General features: G+C 41.3%; 1 protein-coding gene across 1 annotated transcript; it reads left to right on the forward strand.

Annotated features, from left to right (window-relative positions):
- Positions 1-2,240: 2,240 nt before the first annotated feature.
- On the forward strand, positions 2,241-20,919 carry LOC116310550 (alpha-N-acetylgalactosaminide alpha-2,6-sialyltransferase 1-like). The gene is made up of 10 exons (XM_039616784.1): positions 2,241-2,342; positions 2,791-2,869; positions 8,040-8,215; positions 8,519-8,681; positions 10,213-10,375; positions 16,621-16,759; positions 16,849-16,949; positions 17,384-17,458; positions 18,932-19,031; positions 19,824-20,919. The coding sequence occupies exons 1-10, from the start codon at positions 2,241-2,243 to the stop codon at positions 20,025-20,027; spliced, it is 1,302 nt and encodes a 433-aa protein (XP_039472718.1). The 3' UTR covers positions 20,028-20,919.
- Positions 20,920-23,577: the final 2,658 nt, after the last annotated feature.

Genomic DNA, 23,577 nt, shown 5'->3' on the forward strand with positions numbered 1-23,577 from the left:
ACGTTGCTGGCGTCAGTGTCCAAAAGGAAAGGCTGGCTGGGGTCAGGATACGCCAAGACCGGGGCACTCACAAGGGCAGTTTTCAGCTGTTCGAAAGCCGCTGCACAGTCCTCAGTCCAACCAAACCGCTGACCCTTGTTTGTCAACTGATGCAAGGGCTAGCGGCGGTGGCAAAGTCTTTACAAACCTCCTATAATAGGAGGCCAGCCCCAGGAAGCTTCGTAGCTCGGCGGCGTTCGATGGGGGAGGCCAGTCCCCCACAGCAACCACCTTCTCGGGGTCAGTAGCCACACCCTTTTCGCTCACCACATGTCCCAGGAACTTCACCTGGCGAGCAAGAAGGTTGCACTTGGCTGGGTTCAGCTTTAGTCCGGCCCCGCGGATGGCAGTCAGGACCTCTCGTAGGTTAGCAACAGCCTGTTCAAAGTCCTTGGCATGAGTCAGCAAGTCATCCAAATAGACCACGCAGCGGGCACGGGAATGTCTTTGAGGACCCTTTCCATTAACCTTTCAAACGTGGCTGGTGCATTGCATAGTCCAAAAGGCATCACCCTAAACTGCCACAGTCCTTGCCCTATGGTGAATGCAGTCTTGGGCCGTGCCTCAGCAGCAAGCTCCACCTGCCAGTACCCACTGCGGAGGTCTAGCGAGCTGAACCAACTGGACCCAGCGATGTAATCCAGTGCGTCATCGATGCGAGGTAGCGGGTAAGAGTCCTTGCGGGTGACCGCGTTCAGACGCCTGTAGTCCACACAAGGGCGCCAACCCCCTGTTTTCTTCCGCACCATAACCACAGGTGCGGCCCATGGACTATCCGAGGGTTCAATGACACCATTAGCTGCCATCTCTTTTATCAGTACCTCGGCAGCTTGGCGTTTGGCGAGGGCAGGCGGTGGGGCATGCGGCGGATTGGAGCAGCTGCTCCAGTGTCGATAGTGTGCTGCACCAGGCCCGTCCTGGTGCAGTCCTCTTCCTGGCGGCAAAAATGTCCATGAACTCTGCCAAGAGGCTCTGCAGCTGCCGCTGCTGTGTCGCACTGAGGTGCACCCCACTCTGCCGCCCAAGCTCCTCTACTGCTGCGACAGTCCCAGGTGACGGGGAGACTGCCGAGCTAGGCGGCGACTCTGGCTGCGGGATGTTGGCCCTGCTTACGTTCACCCCTGGGTCCTCTTCCGCACCCTTGCCGCCCCCTCGACCCCTGGCTGTGGCTTGGAGCTGTGGGCGCGAGGGCTTTGGGGTGCTGGTGGGGTGGGGTCTGTCCCTGGCTACCGCGCCCACTTGGAGCTGCACGGTCTCAGCACCAAGGTGGATGGCAACTCCGGGCACATCGACCCGTGCCCCCCAGTGGGCCAGCAAGTCCAGTCCAACAATGCACTCGTCTGTTATGTCGGCAAGCCAGAACTCATGGTTCACACTGTTCGTTCCCACCACCACCTGCAGAGTCTTTTTCCCCGGCATCACAGTCTTTTCTCCTGCTCAGCCTCCCTCAATGCCTCCTCCAGGTCTCGGGGGGATGACAGCCGGACATGCTGTCGCAGCCTCTCCGGTGTGAGGCCCCTCAGGAAGGCGTGGAGACCCAGCTCCTCTCGTGCCGCTCCTGGGAACGTTGGATAGCCCCGTCGGGCATAGAGGCGGACGTCCGCAGCAAAGGACCCCAGGCTCTCTCCCTCGCGTCGGCGTCGGCGAGCCAGCTCCTCCCTGCTCTGTTCGGCTGGTGGTCTCTGTCCAAACCGTCTGCCGAGCGCCGTGGTCAGAGCCCGGAGGTCGTGCTGCTCCTCTAGGGGCAAGTCCAGCAGAACCTGGAGCGCTGGGCCCTCCAGTGCGAGCGCCAGGTGGGTGGCAGTCTCTTCTTGACCCCACCCGTTGTGAGTGGCAGCCAGCGTGACTTGGGCCAGGTACGGCTCTAGCTGCGTCGCCCCAGTGTAGTGCTGTAGCTTAGCAGCCGTCCTGCCAGGAAGCTGTGGTGCAGCCCCAGGAATCCCCTCCGGCCGCGGGGAGAGCAGGGGGTGGCTGTTCCGGGGCGCGCTGTGGCCCTCTGGCCGCCCCAGCTCGGGTCTTCTCCGCTGGGTCTCGGCAGCCATGCTTTCCAGAAGCGAGCAGTTGTCTCGGATTAGACGCTCTAATTCGCCTATGGTCGGCTCCATAGTGTCTGCTAGACACTCATGAATCCCACTTCTGACACCAATTGTAGCGACCGTGGGTTAGTAGAGCTGAACTGGCTAAACTGCTCATTAGCTAAAATGGCTAGCAGGGCGCTAGCAGCTATCGCTGAACTTCGCGGCGAATGGAGAGCGCTCGTGCCTCATACACCGCACGACCCCGAGCGTCTCAGCAGCAGGCTTGTAATCCCCAAACGATCCAGCAGGAGGCAGTAGTGGTTCACACCAGTCATTTATTCAACATTCTTACCTCCACTGTAACGCTGCTGACACCGAACCCCTATCACGCTCCCACCACATAGGGTCGCGGTGTCAGCCAACCATACCAATTCAACCCGCTCCACAGAACACACATCAACTTCACTGTGGCTTACATTAACATAACACTAACACAACATGCGAATCAAACACATAGGAACTAGCAGAACGATAGAAAACACAGACAACACAATACCCTGAATGCACCTGGCTAACAACCCCAGCCAGGTCATTACAATATTTTTTATTATTATTACCTATTATTATTGTCGTTTTTGCTGTTGGTTTTCTTGATGGGAACTGTATTAAGGTATTCTGCAAACTATGTCTTGAAAGTAAGGATTTTTTTCTTTCTCTCTTTCTGTATCCTCAGGTGGATGCATATGGATTCATGACTGATGACTGCATGAAATACTCCAACTACCATAAGAAAAACTGGCAAGCTATGCAAGGTCTGCCTCGCCTCTTGCCATGTGACTGCTTACTTATGTGTCTTGTCTCTGTGTTTTTTTTAACCTTTCTGTGTCCTCATTTTTGCCCCCACATCTGTCGTGTCTTTCATTGTCTTGTCTGTGTCCCAATTCTGTCAAGTAAATATATTTTAGTCCTAGTCTCAGTGTTAGTCACCTCCTGATTTGTTTTGATAGTCTCTAGTTTTATTTGTGTTATGTTCTGTTTTGCTTCTTCTTGTCTAGTTATTCAAATTCTATTCAGCTGTGTTCCCTGGTGTTTCTCATCTCCCTAATTTCCTGGTCTGTATACATTGTCCTTTCTTCTTTGTTGTGTTCACCTTTAAGCTGTGTGTTCCACTTTGTGGGTTTGCTGTATGGTACTTTTCATTTAGATAATTTGCACTAGGCTCATTTCCTTTTTTTTATGAGTTTTCAACAATAAAGCTGTTTTTGAGTTTTAAGTCCTGTTTCCCGAGTCCTGCTATTGGGCCCTGCTCTGCCTGACTCACGCACCCCTTGACAAACTGACTTTTTTTAGCTGGAGGAAATGTAAATCTGCTTAAAGAACTAAAATTACTCCATTTAGGAGTAATTATACTGTATACAGGGAATTATACAGTATTGAGAGTTTTTCAGTCAGAAGTCCTACAAGATTTGTGAGTCATGTTTTAACATGTTTAAGAAGACATGAAATAATGTTTTTTTTTCCTTGTGTCGTACTTAACAGATTCAAGCTGAGCACATTCATTGGAACTAGAAATTAGTTTTGAATAAAATTTGCATTCTCATGAACTACTAATAATATATTATTACATTTTTAGCAAAAGGTTTCATTACCTTTGCATAAAAGTCAATAGTCGTTGACCTTCAGGAGCTACTTTTTGCTTTCTGTACATTTCAGAGCCTTTACTTTTTCCCTTTTAATTGAGTAAAAAGGTTCATTCAAGATTTCAAGTTTTACTTTGAGAAGTTTTAACACGACTCTCTGTAATTCTACCCAAGTAAAGAATATCTTAGTTATTATTTTAATATTTTTGTAACTACTCCTCCTCCTCCCTCTAACCTTACCTGTGCTGCCTCACGTGTGGTTGCGCGTCTTTAGACTGACACTCTGAGCCTTCCATGTTTAGCTGCTCAGTCTTGACCTCAGCAGTGTTTTCTGACTAATCAGCTCTTTAAGCTTCAGTGGCCATTAAGCGACTGATGTAACTGTGGAGCGTTGCTTACCTGATCACACTCTTACTTCTCCTGCCGCCCCTGTATTCCACATTAGACGTGTGATCCTCAGGTGTCACAACAGGTGTTGATTGTATCTCCAGTGTTTGATCCTTTCAGGAATTTCCTCTACTCTGCCACACGGTGGAGTCAGTGTAATGTAACACAAGGACCTGTGCAGACAAGCAACCCCAGTCATCTCATAAACTATTCAGGAATCTATTATAAGTCATTAAATATTAGACAGTCTGAACTGATACAAAGTCACATTGATGCTGGTAATGTAATTTTTATTGAAACAATTTTCTAAAAGATATGACATTCAATGTCTTTGTTTTTATAACTTTTACCTATTAGAAGTTCACAATTATTACTTTCTCTTAGTTGTAGCAGCAGTATAACATTTGCAGTAAAAATGTTGATGCCTATAGCTCAAATATGCTGGTCCAAATCAGTTGATGAGTTTGTAGCCTTGTAGGTTTTTGTTGTGGTTTCTTTTATCTCTAAGCAAATGTCTGCAGAATCAAAATTCATGACTGCAAACCACGTGAGGATGTTCATTCTGCCTACATATGTCTAGGGTGGGAGCAACAAGAAAAGAAAACAGGAAGAAGGTGCCATGTTCTGGCCTAGTGGATAAAAGGAAGAATTTACATTCATTTTACAACTATTGCTAGCCTGCACTGACTATTTGTGTATTCTGCACATGGTACCACTGCTGCATCCCAGAATGCAAAGCATATGGGATGACTAGAGGAAGGTAAATATCTCAGATTTGCAAATTATATGGTAGCTTGGATTGAGGTTGAATCATGTTCTCACCATAAACAAACTGCTCTGAAAATTGTTTGGAGCTGAACGGTGCCCTGACTGATTGGGAAGTGGTGACTGGAGGTTGCTTGCTCTTGGTTTGTGAAATTGGTCATAGAAAAGGTGTATGGTTCGGCAAGCAGATTGCTTTGGGCACTCATAGTTTGCATGAAAGATGCCAAGTTGTCAGCAAACACTTGCCGACTACTCACAATCAAATAATGCAACACCTGAAATGAAGACCATTTGGCTACAAAGTAAAAGCACTTTTTAAAACATGTTTATTGTAGATGTAACTTTTACTTTGAAGTCAATCATTCTCCATTTCCGCACTAGTGCTCAGGTCATTAATGAGTGTTTGTAGATAAGTTGGCGTCTTCCATCTGAACTACAGCCAACTGCAGCAATCTATCAGTCGAAATCAGGAGGCGGCTTTTCATAAGGCACCCTCTTTGCGACGAATCACCTAGCGAGTCCCAGCAACCACACACAATTTTCCTCTCTAACCAGAGGGTGTTAAGGATTCATTACACATAAGGATGGAAAAGTGCTGGACCATGACTGAGGCCTGAAGCTTTTCCAGCTTCATTTAAAAGTATATATATTTTAAAAACATGTTTATATGCTTACTTATCCAGCGCTGCATAAAAAGGTCAAAACCATTCTTAAATCTGTCCTTTCATGATGAACCATGAAGCCTAAAGTAGAATGGGACACACACTGGAAGAAGAGGGAAAACAATCTTATAGAGCATAAAAACATGTTGTTTTACAGGGATTTTTTGGCTGAGAGCAGTTACCCCATTGTCTAAGTAAAGTTGACTTTTTAAGACAAGCTTTAGACAATGTCAAAATTTCAATCCGTTTCAAAATGGTACTCAGTAGTCCATATGTTTTTATGCTCGTAATGAGACAACAGATGGTTTCCTGGGATATCGCCTGCCAGATCTGGGCATCACCGAGCTCCTGGACTGTCTGAGGTACAACCTGGCGAGTCGAATGGATAGAAACATAAAGAGATATTCTATTGGATTTAGGTCAGCAAAGCAGAGGGGCAGTGAGTGGTATCTATAGCCCCTTTTTTCATTAGTATCTACTCAGATCAGCTCGGCACAGCTCACCACAACTTGCCACAACTCGAATCAATTGGTTTTCCATTACAATCCACAATGCCCACGGTGATCGATGATGACCACCATCCACATTAGACTAGCCAGTCAGTGGCATGCAGTCTAATGACTTCACATTTTAGTACTTGCTCAGATCGCTTGAAACCTCGGCTGAGCAGGTACTATTTTAGTACCTGGTACCAGGTGCTATAATGTAATGAAAAACCCTGAAAACCTAGGCGAGTCGAACAGAGTAGGTAATAATGGAAAAGGGGCTAATTCATTTCCGTGAACTACCTGCATACTACTGTCACATGAGGCCTAGCATTGGGGTGCACCAGCAGGAACCCCAGACCCATTGCATCAGTGTAGGGTCCGATAATGTGTCCAATGAGTTCATCCCAATACCTAATGGCAGTCAGGGTACCGTTATATAGTCTACAAAGGTCCATGCCTCCCTCCATGGATATGCCTCCCAAGACCATCACTGACCCATCAACAAACCACTCATGGTGAATGATGTTACAGGCAGTATGTTGTTCTCTTGAGCTTCTCCAGATCCTATCACATCTGACACAAGGTGGAACTTCCTTTCATTTGTGAAAAGCAAAGGGCAGCAGTGGTGGATTCGGGTATTCTATGGCAAATGCCAGTTGGACTCTCATTCATTTTGTAGGGCTCTGAGAGTGCTTATACTGTTCCTGCATCCACAACGGAGCAGATACAGGTCCTACTGATGGGTTAATAACTTTCTACGGCCCTGTCCAGCTCTCATAGAGTCAATTGTCAGTGGCCTCCACATGTAAAACCATTCCTGTTTGGAGTGTTGTGTGTTGAGTATATTATTGAACTAAATAGTGTAAATAAAGTCTTTGAAAGTAATCCAACGTGGATTGTGCCATTTTGGATTGTTTGTATCTTTCACCTCTCTGTATTTCTTTTGTAAGTAAGTAAACTAGTAAGTAAACTTTATTTATTAAGCGCTTTTCACAGACAGACAATCACAAAGCGCTGTACACAAATATTAAAATAAACAATAAAATCAATAGACAATGTACATTGTCCTTTTCTTCCCAGGGTGCAGCATGAGCAACTGGCTCCAATCTTCCAGCTACTGAAAGAAAACAAGGAGACTTTTGGGGAGGTGTCAGAGGGAGACATGGAGGAGCAGCTCCAACTCTACTCCATCTGAGACCCCTGTCCTGACCCCTGTACTACTAAAAAACTTCTCCAGTACACCAAATGAACTTTTTGCAGTATTCAACGTGGCTGGACAGTGCTCTCCCAATTTTCTGATTTATTGTGTTTTACTGCTTTGTTTTTGTTGTTCTGACCACCTGTCATCCACATGAAGGGAAAACCAAACTAGACTGGATCAATTCTCACACTGAGCAGTTTAATATATGAACTAATCCTAAAAGAAAATAAAGGAATGCTGTTTATTTTAGTTTTAAAATATATTGCAGCTATAAGTGATATAAACCCTGAGTTACATTTGTTTCTGAAGTTGGTTGTGTAATAAACCACATTGCTGTGAATATCTGTGTGGGTGGCTTTGTGTGTCGGAATACATTTAACTGATTATCTGTCTGGAAACTGTGGTGTAGCCCAGCCCATTCACATCAGTGAGAGCGTGTCAAACGTGTCAGATTTAGAAGGAAGTGCATACATATATGTGTGTTTATTTGAACAGCAAGCCTTCACTTGACAGCAATGGCATCCAAAATCTTCAGGATATTTTTATTCCTCCTTGTAATGACAGTTAGTTTTGTGATTTTGATTCTATTCCAGGAATATTTATCAAAAAGGTATTTTTTTAATTGATAATAACAGACATTGTATTGATTTGCTAATTCTGAACTTTTCTTTTTGCTCCCTTTTGTCCTGTTGCCGTTTATGCTTTTCTGCCTAATTTCAGATTCAGTTGGACAACTTTCTCAGGAAAACACAAACTTGGATGGCAAAGCTTTTCGTTTGATATTAAACTCTGGGGACAGAAAGAAAAACCAGCTGTGCCACCTTCTGTGTCTACCACAGCCAGCCAGGCAAAACTTGATTTAACACAAACAAACCCAGTGACAGAGCCAAAATACTCTACACATGGAGCCGTGGTTGAGACTCCAATGCCTCTCCTCTACAGAGGAAATTTCACAAAGGCTCCTCAGTGGGATTTTGATGATGTCTATAACCAGGATGCCCCACCTAGACCAACAGTAAGCATGCTAAGACACAATATGACAGAAACAGTATAAATGTAGTAATTAACTTGATGGCTGTGGGCTGGTAACACTGAAGTGTGCTCAGCCATGCAGTCAGTGTGTTGCTTCTGGCGTAACTGTCCTGTATTTTCTCTTTAACTGGTTTTCTTAACAGTTTCATTCCTTTAATTACAATATATTATTCTTAATCATTCCTCAAATTTCTGTAACTGTTGTGTTTGTTGTTTCATTGGGGTTTAAAGCTTTCACAAAATCATTTTAACCGATTTCATGATTTAATATTTCTGTGATTATCAGACATGTGCCCAATCACTGCGAAACTCTCAGGATGAGAACTTCAAGAAGGCTTTTCTTCCCAACATACGTTTGTTTCTGCACAAGGACAACATTAACATGAGCGAGTGGAATCGCCTTTCACATTTTAACAATCCTTTTGGGTTCATGCAGTTCAAATATGATGGTAAGTGTTTGTGAAACTGATGCAAGATTAAATATCAGTATATGTGTGAGGCTGATCAGCAAGAAGAAATACATTTTTTTCCTTCCAATTTCTGGCTCCCAGTATCATGATAAAAAGACAATGAAAGACCTGGTGGTAAAAAAAAAACATGATGGCACCTTTAAGCAGTGTTTTTTCCATCATACACAGTTTTCCATAGTATAAAATACACTAATTCAAACATCACAGAGACAAACGTCCTGGTGAAGAAGGTCAATGCTCACCAAGGAGTAATTAAATAACGAAGCAGTGGTTCCCAAAGTGGGGAATGCAGAGCCATTGCAGGGGGGCGCGGTATGAATAAAAAAATTTTAAAAAAAGAATTCTTGGACACAGCTAGCATAATGGACAGGTTTTTGACGGAGCTCCAAACAAACGCAAAGCAGAGGGTGAAGCAATAACAAATATGCTTCCAAATATGCTTGGCTTGGAAGGAACCAACTTCCTTTCAAGCCAAAGACTAGAAAATATCATGAAGCATAGCTTGCCTTTGGCTTCACCTGCACAATGGCGGTGCCAAGGTATGTATTCCTTATCCCCTGTAAAGGGGTGCCTAGCAAAAAAGGTTTGGGAACTGCTGAGTTAAAGAAAGTGAAGTCTGAACTTGTATTGAGAGACATGAAATTATTCATACAGCACTAAATTAAGATACACTCACTGGTCACTTCATTAGGGACACTTCTTAGACTGCTCTTTAATGCGAATATGTAGTCATCCAATCACAGGCAGCAACTCATTGCATTTAGACATATGCACATGGTGAAAATAATCAAGTTTTTCCTTAAATGAAAAGACATGTTTTGTCATCAATAAGTCAAAGATTATGTTATTATGTGAAAATTGAAATGGGATAACTTCATGTGTGTGTGTGTGTGTGTGTGTGTGTGTGTGTGTGTGTGTGCGTCTATGTGGTATGGATGGACAGTTGACCTGACAGTTGACCTGTGTGTGTGTAATCTTAAAATCAAAATTTTAAGACAATTTACGACAATAAATAAATAAATTGTAGAAGGTGGAAACGAGCTTAAAAAGAATCATCCAAAAAAGACAAAATATCCAGGAAGTGGCAGTTCTCTGGCTGAAAATGCCTTGTTGATGTCAGAGGTCAGAGGAAAATGGTCAGACTGCTTTGGGCTGATAGGAGACAAAAGTAGCTCAAATAATCTGCATACCTTGTTACAATCAAAGTATGCAGAAGTGCAGCTTCGAATGCATAACACATTGAAACTTGAATTTGAAGCACCAGAAGACGATACTGTGACGCTCCAGTCTGCTAAGAAAGGGAAACTGAGGCTATAATTCACACAGACTCAACAAAACCAGACAAGATTGGAAAAACATTGCCAAATGATGGACAGTCCCATTTACCTTCTCAAACTAACAGTTGTTCGGGATTTATCAGTTTAATCAGCTCAGTTAGACTCCTAATTGTAAATAAATCCAGATTCACCAGCTCAAGTATATGTACTCATGTGTTTCTGTTCATTTGCAGATGTGATGGCTTCAGTGAAGCTGATTCCAAAGCCAAAAGAGCCACTGCTCCTCCCGAAACCAGGTGGTGATGGCTGTGTTCACTGTGCTGTGGTGGGTACTGCAGGAATTCTGAATGGCTCAAAAGTGGGTGCAGAGATCGATGCTCATGATTATGTTTTTCGGTAAGAAAGAGCTACAAAACTTACCTGTTATTAATGTTCTCTGAGCTGAAGGGTATTTTAATGATCAAATATTCCTATCTGAGTGTAGTTTGATGCAGAGCACAGCAATCACTTGTTTGATGTAATCTCTAGGGATATCTAACATTTAAAAATACCACATAAATATATTATATACCTTTAGGATCAAGTTAAATAAAGTTGTTGAAAGTATCACACAGAGTGTGTTTTTCTACTTTGGATCAGCATAACATACACTCTCCAGGGACTTTGTTTTCTGTGTGGTTATAACTAATTAAACCTAAAAACACAACATCTGTCGAGATGTCAAGGCGTGTGTATGCTGGAATAATTGGTGGCAGGGTTGAGCTCATCCAGTTTTAACAGATCTATAGTGATCTGACAAATACTTTTAGGATTTATTATTTGAAATTCACACTGGAAAAATATACAATATCTAAACCTGACTCAATGTGAAAAAGTTAACTGCCCCCTCAAGTAACTCTTTACAGCAAGAATTGCAATCGCATGTTTGTGGCAACAGGAATTTTGCCCCAATCTCCTTTGCAGAATTGTTTTAATTCAATCACACTGCAGAGTCTTCACCCTTAAAGGTTGTTTAAGGTCATGTCAAAGCAGTCCAGATTTTGTCTAGGTAACTCAACAAACCTGTTTTTTTAGTTATTCATGGGTGGACTTGCTGCATAACCCAAGTGCTTGAGTTTCAGGGAACAAACTTTTGGCTGGCCATGTTCCTCTAAGAGTTTCTGGATGCCATTTTGATATTAATGAATTAAAATAGTCCAGTCCAGAAATAAAAAATGCATGTACTAGTTTTTCAGGATCACTCTAAGACAGGATGTCACTGATTTTAGAGATACTGTGCAAATGGAAGAAATCAGTCCTACATATTTTTTTAATACGAAGGAGATATTCTGGTGAAAACAAGTCCTCAATTCCTCACAGTGTTACTGGAATAGGGCTGGGTATCGTCACTGATTTCTTGAATCGATTAGTTTCCGATTCACAAGGTCCCGAATTGAATCGATCCATGATTCGATTCAATTCAATTCGATTCGATTCAATTCAATTAAATTCGATTTGAATCTGGGAAATTTTGACAGTCAGAAATATTATAATTCAGATCAGTACATTTACATATTTTTGTATCTATAAAAAGGAAGCTGATACACGCAAGACTTTATCAAAGGTGTAAGCGTCACATCAGATGCATTTGTGTCAAAGTAGATGAAGATAAAACACAGAAAAACATGAAGGTGGTTTTCCTGGCCTGGGATTTTATAAAAATATTCTGCAGTACATCAAAAACGAAAGAAAACCATTAATCAACATATGAACGTTACCTCTGACGTTACAGCGGTTTTATTAGAGACACGGCTAAGCGTTTTGCATTTTGCTTAATTTTAAAAAGTTTAAATTTGTTCAGTATTGAACGGCAGAAATTAGGTTTTCTTTTCGAAAAAAAAAACAGTGGTCGACAGCGCTGTAAACAACGGCAGACTTGTACGTAACAAGCAAGCGAATAATGCAGAAAACAGATTTTTAGACTGGAAACTGTTCTTGAAGTACAGAGAGAGAGAGAGAGAGAGAGAGAGAGAGAGCTGTGCATGAAGTGTGATTTTATCGTGGTGGAAGCAAAACAGTAAAAGTCAGAGTGATTTCATGACGATGTTTATGTGAAGCGTAGTTTGGATCTTCTTTTGCTGCTGGCAGTAGCGGTTTTAGATACGGGCGACACGGGCGGTTGCCCGGGGCGGCATCGTGATGGAGGGCGGCATCACGGGCATCGGCAAAAAAAAAAAAAAATGCTCAGTACTCATGCTGCCCGACGGCAGCCAGCGCATATTGGGAATGTCATAGGCACCAATTGGTTTTCTATCGCCCATTTGCTGGGAGTAAGGGCGCCCTCCGTTTATGCGGTGCGCCTGCTGCTTATGGCACAGGGAGGAGAGGGCGGGCGGCGGGGATTCTCTGGCTGGCTGGAGCAGCATCTAATAACCAACTCGCAAAATAAAACAAAATAAAAACAAAACAACAAACACGAAAACACCGGACATTGTGATACAGACTTATAATTTGCACCGATGTTTTTTCGAAATTCTATCACCCTCGGTGCGCCTGCGCGCTGCTGAAGTCAAAGTAAACTTTATTGTCATCTCCGCTACATACAGTCCAGTATATAAAGAGACGAGACGACGAGGCTCCAGTTACAGCAGTGCAAATAAACGAACAATAAATATAGTAGAGTAAGAAAATAAATATACACTTTAGGACTCGGGGTAAAGGGATCAATAACAATTTATAATTTACAGTTTGATGATTTAAAGTCTCACACATAATCCGTCGAAAGGGGAGGGAGACCTGCTGCTTCCAAATAGAGCACATTTCATTCATAATGTTGTAAATCCAAGCCCATTATGTATTCATGATTTGAATCCTGGGTTGTGTGAAATCCCAGAAATACACCCTAGACAAAGTTAATCTGTGAACTAAGGTGTAGGTCTATTAGGTTATGTTGTGGTGATCCTCTGGTTGAGGGATGGGTGTTCATACTGGAGTGCAAAATTAAAACCAATGGAAGATGGACAAGAAAAGCTCAAAGCTATCAGGTGCTCAGTTTAGAAAAAAGAGAAAAGAAGAGGAGAAGAAACGAACAAATGATACAGGTAAACAGATGTGTCATTGGATAATGGCAGGTCATCCTGAAACAATCAGAATCAGAATACTTTATTAATCCCTAAGGAAATAATGTGGGTTACAGTTGCCCCAAGAAGAAATGGTAAAAATAGTAACAGTAACAGACTAAACTCCAAACAATACATTATGTTACAGATCTTAATATTAATTAGTCATTGTCAATTGTTGATTTGTCCTGTTCTCATTGTATGACGAATTATGATGGCTGTTTGGTAGCCGTTTGCATATTAAGCATATTCTCTCTCTCTCTTCATATGTGTGTGTGGACAACAGTTTTATGTTAATGTACAATCCTTAACATGTTTTGTGTGTGTGGGGGGGGGGGGGGCAGAGGGAGTGTTCGCCCAGGGCGCCAAACAGGCTAGGACCGCCACTGGCTGCTGGTTTGGTCAATATTGTTTGGTACGGAGCCCCGCAGGGGACATGGGAGAAAAAAAAAATTAAGACGGACTTTTGCGGGATCTCGCAAAAGTTTTGCGAGATCTCGCAAAAGTAACTCGGGATCTCGCAAAAGTTTTGCGAGATCTCGCAAAAGTTTTAGCCGCATTCGGAGGCCGCTAGGTCGAGGCCGACCGGGAGGTCGAGGCACGACGTGCCGGGAGAGCGGTGTTCCTCCCGGCTGTAGTAGGTCTCGACCTCCCGTTAGCTTCGAGATGGTGGGTGTCAGATCTCCGAAAAACGTCGGAGCACTTTTGCCAATATGTGATGTCTTGTAAACCGAGCAGATATTTGACATTTACACAGCTACATTCACGCCTCAAAATATCTTAAAAGTTTATTTTGTGACCCAGAAAGAGTAATATTACGACTAAGTAGCTGCCGCCATTGTTGGAATTCAACTTTTGCGGGATCTCACAAAACTTTTGCGAGATCCCGAGTTACTTTTGCGAGATCTCGCAAAACTTTTGCGAGATCCCGAGTTTGTTTTGCGGGATCTCGCAATAGTTTTGCGAGATCCCTAGTTTGTTTTGCGAGATCCCGCAATAGTTTTGCGAGATCCCGAGTTACTTTTGCGAGATCTCGCAAAAGTCCGTCTTAAATTTTTTTTTTCTCCCATGTCCCCTGCGGGGCTCCGTAGTTTGGAGAGAGATAAAACTAACAGCTTTAGAATCAGCGCAAAAGGGGCGTGAACACAAAGCGCGGACCCGCCGAAACATCAGAATCAGCGAGCTGTCGGCTTTCAGCCCCGGCCGTGTCCGTGCAGTTGTTGTGCCAAAAAGCGATTGTCTGCCAGAAAGTGATTGCCGTCCGCGGGAGCGCGCGCAGCCGCTTAAAGCTAGGTGAGAAAGGCAACATCTCACTGATTCTGATCCGCGGGTCCGCGCTGTGTTTACGTCTTTGTGCAGAGTCCGTGTACCTGCTCTCATTTACCGTCTTAGCTGTTTGGTGGTTGTTGAAATTTTGTGAGGTTTCACCTGAGATTCTGGCGTTTCGGGCAAAATAAATTTATATTAAAAATCGATTCAGGATTTTAATGAATCGATTTCACGTTATCCAAGCCAGAATCGATTTTAATCGATGAATCGATTATTAAAACCCACCCCTATACTGGAAGCCAAGGTAATCCCATCCAGAGTAAGCATCTGGTTAGATACCATATTTCTAAGATTTTTATGGTCGAGTACAATAACCTCAGTTTGATCTGAATTTAGAAGCAGAAAATTAGAGGTCATCCAGATCTTTATATGTTTAAGACATTCCTGCAGTTTAACTAATTGGTGTGTGTTATCTGGCTTCATGGATAGATAAAGTTTGGTATCATCTGCATTGCAGTGAAAATACATACTATGTATTCTCATAATATCCCTGTATAATGTAAGACCAATTCTAATCTCCTTGTTATAGCACAGAATGCTGTGGAACTATTATGTAGATATCATTCAAACCGCTGCAGCACAGTACCTTTAATATCTACAGCATGCTCTAATCTCCGTAATAAAATACAGTGTCGAACACTGCACTGAGGTCGAGCAGGACAAGCAAACCGTCAGAAGCCATAAAGGTAACATTAGTAACCTTCACTAAAGCTGTTTCTGTGCTGAGCTCTGAAACCCGACTGAAACTCTTCAAATTAATCATTCCTCGGCAGATGATCTCTTAGCTGTTTGACAAGAACTCTTTCAAGAATGTTTTACATAAAAGGGATATTGGGGATTGGCCAATAATTAGCTAAGACAGCTAGGTGAAGTGACTTTTTAAGTAGTGGTTTAATTATTAATTATCACCAGCTTGAAGGCATATGGGTCATAGTCCATTAATAGATATAGGTTGATCATATTTAAGATTGAACCATTATTAATGGTAGGACTTCTTTGAGCAGACTTGTAGGAATGGGGCAAAAAAAAATGAATTTTTACTCTCTTTTCCATTAGTACCTACTCGAATCAATTCGTCACGGTTTTCAAGGTTTTCCATTAGTGCATAGTTCCTGGTACCAGGTACTTTTTTAGTACCTGCTCGCCTGGGGTTCCAAGAAATCCAAGCAGGTACCAAAATATGATGTCGTCAGACTGCATGTCATTGATTGGCTGGTCAGTAGCATCCCTTGATGAGTCATAAGAAGGTCTCATTCATAAAAATTAAAACCGCCATTTTTGAAACCTAGCAATAAGGGATGCTCAGTTTTTATGCCACATGTCAGAACACAATCTAGAGTGTGATTAAAGTGGTGGGTGGGTCTTTTATATTTTATCTGAGCTGAGCACTAAAGCATATAAAAAGTCTGAGAAAATCAGAAACTCTGAGTAAGGGCCAAGTGGATAATATATAATATATAACAAAAAATAAATCTGTTTGAGTTTTCCGCTCTGAAAAACAATGTATACCCCAGGGCTGTTGCAATAATAAATGAACACTTGTATGTCCCCTATGCAGTAACTTTTGCAATATCCAATCTGCGCAATCAGTAATGACTCAATCAAACAATTACACACACACACACACATATATATACAAGTTTAGAACCACAATTCAAAAGTTTAATAATGATGGAAGTTTGTTTTAGCCACTGAAAAAAGGGAAAAAAAGTGCCATCTATATTACCAACTTAAAGATTTCAGTTAAGTAGGTAATTTTGATTATGATTTACTAACATAAAATTAAGGTTAGATTTGGGGGTTAGTGTTAATGTTAGTGTTGGTCTGAGATTTACTAACTCGAAATGCTGACAAACTCAAAGTTACGGTTGGGGATCAAGAACTGGTTTGTGTTGGGAGCCAGTTTCCAGTAGCCCAATTCCTTGGAATTGTTAGGAACTAAAATCAGGTCATTTTAGTTGTGTGTGTCAGAACAGCAAAATAGTGGTGCAATGTGCAGCTGGACAGGTTTTTTTATTGCACAATAAAGGAAATACTTGCACAAAGGCTGCTATATGACAGAAACTAAGGAAAAGCATGATAAGAAGAAAGGTATATCACACTTCCTTCAATTTGAATGCTGTTGCTTTAACTAGAGACTGATTTTGAACATTACAATTAAATCAATGTAAACTGAAGCAAAGATCAACTTTCTGTATTTTGTCTGTTTGGCAGGATGAACGGTGCCGTTACCAAAGGTTATGAGGAAGATGTAGGAAATAGAACATCAGTGTACGTTCATACACAGCACTCCATCACCGCATCACGTTATATTTTTGGGAAGTATGGATACAAATCTGCACCTCATGATGAGGTAGTAAAACTTAGAAGACAACACTGTGATATTTTTTATGCTGTCCACAAACTAAAGATTATTTCTCTCCATAATTTTTCTCTTGGCAGGGAATAAAATATGTGCTGATTCCTGAGGCAATGAGAGATTTCCAATGGCTCGAGGGTCTTTTCAAAGGAAACGAGAGCTTTAGTGGCCCACACCACAAGAAATGGTGATTATCAATAAGTAATTATGTAATAGTTATTTTTTCTCCTGCTCTGACAAATCTCAGTTTTTATAATTAGTTTATAGTGTCATAAGACAATCTTTTAAGAGTAGCCTTCTCAGCTCAGAGGTGTGAGTGGAGAACTAGAGACAATTTACCAGCTGTGTTTTGTCTAACCGGTAAAAATCCAGGGCCTTCCTCGTGGCTCTTACATGTCACTGCTGATTACACCCACAAGTGAGGTGTTCACGGGTGCCTTGTTGTTAGTACTCTACAAATGCACTCTGGGAACAGCTAAAACAACTTGAGTTGCTATCTACTTTTTCTTCTAGGCTTTAATGGACAATTGTATTGCCTTTTATTTAAAAAAAAACTCAAATTAATAATATCAATTATCCCTCCCCTCTCTTGTGTTTTCACCTCACCAGGCCAGGGACCTACTATTCAGGGCAGTACAATGAGAGCCGATTCTACGTTCTCCACCAGGACTTCCTCCGATACGTGAGGAACAGGTCAGACTCCTATGAGCATACTATACCGACTATTTGTGGTTTAAAATGTACCTATGTTGGTAATAATGTAATAAGGTTGCAGAAAAGCTGGTTCCATACCTGGACAGGTTACTGGTGCATCCCAGGGCCAACATAGAAACAGGCAACAGTTCACACTCTTCCATCATCTAATAATTGTTTGTCTTTCCTGAACAAGTTTGCTCTTAAAGTTAACTCCATTCTGGGAGAGTGAATCTTCTGAGCTTCTGCTCGGCTCTGTTGAGAATCATTAAAGTGATGGTTGGGACTTTCAGTCATTCAATTGAAATACATTATGGATTTCAAAATCTTATTTGGTTTTCATATGTACCTATTTTCACTGATATCAACTTTAATAGCAGGAAATTAGCTAGGCATAATTCTTTTTTTTATGTTTTTTTTATGGTTCTGGGTCTTTTGACCCAGCATTTTGAGTTTATGGTTGTTCTTTGTGCTGTAATGTTTTAGGTTTCTATTATTTAGTGTTGAGTTTAGTCCTGGTTTTGCTTCCATGTTTAGTTTTATTTCTGTTTCCATGTTTTCTTGTCAATGTGCCTCGTCTCCTTTTTCTGTTTACGTTTCCCTCCTTGTGTTTTATTCCATCTCTTCCCTCTCTGTCATGTGCTTTCGTATACGTTTTCCCCAGCCCATCTTGTCTCTCTCTCTCTCTCCCCCTCCATGTCTTGTCTTTCTTAATTGTTCCGTATTTCCCTCTTTGTGTCTCCTCCGTTTGTCTCCCCAGTCTTTCTTGTTCCCCTTTGGGTTCCTTCCTCCCGGCCTCAGGCCGTGTGTTCTTGTCTGCATCTTAGTGTTTTACTTTGACAGTGTTGCGTCCTGTGTTTAGTGTGTTCTGTTTTGCTTCCTCCTGTCTCGATTAACTCCTCCCAACTGTGTTCCCCGTGTGTTTCCACTTCCCTCGTCACCATCATGTGTATTTATTGTGAAAGTTTTCCTTCTTTCATTTTCAGATCGGCTCTTAACCCTTCCAGTATTTTTATAGTACTTTTCCAGGTCTCATGTATTCAGTTCTGCCCAGTTTAGGTTTCATGTTAGCTTTCGTCTTGTTGCTTTCCTTGTTTGATTGGTTTGTCACGAGCCGCAATAGAGGCACGCTTTCTGTTAAGTTCAGTCTCGCTTCTCGTTTGTCTGCATTTGGGTCCCCACAAATCAAAATCCACACAGTCTGCCAACCCAGACTGTGACACGTCTCTCTCATTTTTGCCTACATTTAACGACCGCATACTAAAACTGGAAATTCTGTTTTTGGTGCAACCCCAATATTTTTAGTGGCCCCCTAGATATTTGGATAATTTACAGCCTTTTATGAAGCTGTTCTAGCTAAATAGTCAATGTTCAGGTTTTATATATAGTCTTTTAATCTGTTTTGTTTTGTTTTTCTTTTAATGTTCCATTGAAGCATTTTTTTTGTTTGTTTATTTGTTTTTTCATCCACAGGTTCCTAAAGTCACCTAATCTGAATAAAAGATTCTGGGCAATAGTCAGACCAACCAATGGAGCATTCGCTCTCTTCCTGGCTTTGCATACTTGTGACACAGTGAGTTAATATTACCATTACATTTCAGTGCGAGAGGTCTTGGTTTCCACACCTATATACACAATACACAGACTGAAAGCCTGATGAAAGCTCTTTCATGAAAAGAAGCTATTTAACACACAGTCAAATCACAAAACAAGTGAATCTAGGAAAAAAAAGCAATCTTGAAATTACGTAAATATAAACCCAGATGAACAACAACATCACATGACATATTAGACCAAGTAATCATTTATTCAACATGATTCAGGACCTTGTAGAATCGTCTTTAGCAGCAATAACCAAAGTTTCTCACGTTGTTGTTCAGGAATTTTGTCCCGCTCATCTTTGCAATGTTGCTTCAGTTCATTAAAGTTTGCAAGCATTTCTTTACGTTGACTGGGCCATTGCAACACCTTGATTTTTCAGCCATTCTCTTGTACATTTGTTGCACAGAGAATCCTGGTGCAGGAGGGTTTTTTTAACAGTTTTTTTGTGCTCAACTAAATGATTGTGCCCAGGCACTGTGACTAAAAAAATCAAGCTTAAGTCATCAATGCTCCAAGCCGATGTCCTGCTTGTTGGTATGAGGCGTTTATAATATGAAAAATAATGTGCAAGAAGCAACCATCGGTCTTCTGGAATTGAGCTGTTAAGCACTTTTATTAATTATTATTTTAATAATTAATATTATGACATATTATTATTGTCATTGTTGCTGTTGTTTTTCTTGATGGGAACTGTATTAAGGTATTCTGCAAACTATATCTTGGAAGTAAGGATTTTTTTCTTTCTCTCTTTCTGTATCCTCAGGTGGATGCATATGGATTCATGACTGATGACTACATGAAATACTCCAACTACTATGTTCAGAAGTACATTAAAACTAGAGTAATTTTCTATGCCAACCATGACTACAAGTTGGAGAAGAATACATGGAAAGACCTTCACAACAGAAAAATAATAAAGCTGTATCAAAGAACGGAGCCAGAATCAGGGACTGAAAAGCCAAAGTAACACTGAGTCCACCCGTAAGGATAAAACCTACACCACTGATGATATTCAAGAGCCATGTCAGCAAGCACAGCAAGAAGGTCCTTTGTTCACATCCACCACATAACTGGAGGCTTTCTTTGTGGAGTTTGCCTGTTCTCTCTGTGTCTGTGTGGGTTCTCTCCGGGTAATTCAGCTTCCATTGATTGTCCATTAAGACATGCACTTAGTGGGGTTAGGTTAATTGGTGATGGTATATTGGCCATAGGTGTGAATGTGAGTGTCAATGGTTTCGTGTCTCTCTCTGCAATAAACTGGTGAGCTATCCAAGGTCTGCTACGCCTCTTGCCCTGTGACTACTTACTTGTGTGTCTTGTCTCTGTGTTTTTTTAACCTTTCTGTGTCCTCATTTTTGCCCCCACATCTGTCGTGTCTTTCATTGTCTTGTCTGTGTCCCAATTCTGTCAAGTTACTCTTTTTTAGTCCTGGTCTCAGTGTTAGTCACCTCCTGTTTTGTTTTGATATTTTCTAGTTTTACAAGCTCCTTCTAGTTCTCATCTATATAGGTTCCTCCAGTTCTACAAGCTTCATTCTCGTTTATGTGCTCCACCCTCCCTCCCTCCCTCCCTCTTTCAATTCTTTAACTTCTTTAGTACATGGGGATCTGGCAGGGCCAGGAGCTGCCTCCAGTCCCCTTCAAGGCTTTCCCCAAACCACAGCTCAATTCATGTCCAAGTCATTCACCTTTGCTGTCAAACTTAAAATGAGGACGTGGGCCCAGCTAGTGAAGTGTGTTATGTTCGGTTATGCTTCTTCTTGTCTAGTTATTCAAATTCTATTCAGCTGTGTTCCCTGATCTCCCTAGTTTCCTTGTCTGTATGCCTTGTCCTTTCTTCTATGTTGTGTTTACCTTTAACCTGGGTGTTTCACTTTGTGGGTTTGCTGTATGATACTTCTTAGATAATTTGCACTTGGCTCATATTTTCTTATTTTATGAGTTTTCAACAATAAAGCTGTTTTTGAGTTTTAAGTCCTGTTTTCTGAGACCTGCTTTTGGGCCCTACTCTGCCTGACACACACACACCTTGACAAACTGATTTCTTTTAGCTGGAGGAAATATAAAGCTGCTTAAAGAACTAAAATTACTCCATTTAGAGTCATTATAAAGTATACAGGGAATTTTACAGTATTGGGAGTAAGAAGTCCTACAAGGTTTGTGAGTCATGTCTTCTTAACATGTTTAAGAAGACATGAAATATTAACTGCAGCCCCATAAAGAACATAAATGACTTCAATACAATACCTAATAGATGCATTTAAAATTAAATGACTAACAAAATTGGTCAATTGTTTTTAGCTTTACTAACTCAGTGTAATGTGTTTATTTTTAATTAAATATGCCTCTTTAATGAAAAAACACATCCACATTATGGAAAGACAGATGCAACAATACATTGCCTGACATTCAACCCAGATCATTGTTTACTTAAAACCTTAGATAAAAATTCTTAATACAAAGCAGCTACTGAAGTAACTCTGGACACAAAGCCTGTAAATCTACCAGAGCTCACAATAGAAACTGTTGTAAGTTGGAACTCTTTCTCCCAGGCTGAGCCACTAAAACTGTTCTTAGGGTTTCCTCACATGTTAAATGTCACATCTGACTTTCATCTTGGGATATAGCTCACTTGTAGAGCAATTTGACTGCAGATCAAAAGATTCCTGGTTTCAATCTGGGAACTCGATCATTTCTTACATAATTTCCTCAGTGCTTAATAAAGTATTCTGATTCTAATTCAATGTACTCATTTTTCTCTTTGTGGATGCAAGAGAAAATTGCTTTTCTTTAGCGCTGATCCGCGTTAACTCACTAACGGAGATTTGCCACGTTAATGCGCTTATGGCGTTGACGTCATTTTAACAAGATCAGTGCTGTCAGCACTACTTTCTTTTGTATATTGTTTTTTATTTATGGAGCCTACTTAACAGATTCAAGCTGAGCACATTTATTAGAATTAGAATTTAGTTTTGAATAACATTTGTATTCTCATGTACTGCTAATAATTTATTATTATATTTTTAGCAAAAGGTTTCATTACCTTTGCACAAAAGTCGATAGTCGTTGACCTTCAGGAGCTATTTTTCATTTTCAGTACATTTCAGAGCCTTTACTTTTTCTCTTTTAATTGAGTAAAAAGGTTGATTCAAGATTTCAAGTTTTACTTTGACAACTTTTAACACTGCTATCCTGTATTTCAACCCAAGTAAAGAATATCTGTACTTTCTCAGAACTGGATGTTGTCACTCCTTAGTTTAACATTTTGTAACTAAAAAGATTCTTAACCAAATTTGTGTTTTTCATCTGTTTTCATGCAGCACTCCCTCATTCATTCATAGCTGATGAATGAATGACATGTGCTTAAAAAAACACTATTTTGGCACTGCTGGGTGAAAAAAAATTTCTGCATGCCCTGCTCTTATGATTGCAGGATACACTTCACCACAGACTTTAACTGTCTGTAATCTTGAAAAAGGATCAAACTGGGTAAACTATGAGTCTCCCCAAGAAAAGCCCAGCCACCTGCCTGAACAACTATAGACCAGTTGCACTCACTCCAATCATTGCAAAGTGCTTTGAGAGAGTGGTGCTGGCCTACATCCAGAGCAACATCACAGACACTCTGGATCCCCTGCAGTATGACTGCCGGCCCAATAGGTCCACTTCAGACACCATCACTCTGTATGGAAACCAGTCTCCGCCACTAAGAAAAAAAAAAAAGGATCCTTAACTCTAAATTTCAAGTTATCTTTCTCGAAATTTCGACTGAGTAACTCGAAATTTTGACTTAGCAACTCGAAATTTTGTGTTATATGGCTAGACGCTTATAAGACAAATAATGACCCCAGAGTATTGCTGGCTACTTCATGAATGCCATGATTCAACATGGTGGTTGCCCTGATCGAGTGAGGTTAGATCTAGGAACAGAAAACGTCCATGTGGCACACATGCAACGATATTTGTACTTTACAGACAATGAGCCAGAAAGAGAGTACGTCATATTCGGAGCAAGTACAGGAAATCAACGCATTGAAAGATGGCGGCTAATCTTATGAAGCCAGTGTATCGTTATAGTGTATCGTACAGATATCATTAATGTAGCTCAAAGCTACATTAATGACATCAATGGCGTGTAAGCTAAGAAAATCAATGCAGAAGTTAGTTGTGCATTTCCATACAACATTTGGATATTGTATGCCTGAAAATGTTTCTTTTGTGCATTTTTTTTTCATCTAGGAAGAATTAAATGAAGTTGCTTTAGCCTGGAATGACCACAGAATACGCCCAGTCCACAACTCCCAAAGTCCTCATGGCCAACCATCTTTTATAACCATCCTCCCAGACATTTATGGTACAAGGTGTCATGATCCTGGGTCCGTTTGACCCAGCGTTTTGTGTTTTTCTATTTAGTGTGATTTTGGTTCTGTTCTTCCTCTGTTTAGTGTTTACTCTGTTCGGCCCGTGTGTGTCCTTGTATGTGTAGTTCCTGTTTTATTGTGACGGTCTGTGTCTTAT

Source organism: Oreochromis aureus, linkage group 8, assembly GCF_013358895.1.
Source record: "Oreochromis aureus strain Israel breed Guangdong linkage group 8, ZZ_aureus, whole genome shotgun sequence".
In the NCBI taxonomy this organism is placed as follows: Eukaryota; Metazoa; Chordata; class Actinopteri; order Cichliformes; family Cichlidae; genus Oreochromis; species Oreochromis aureus.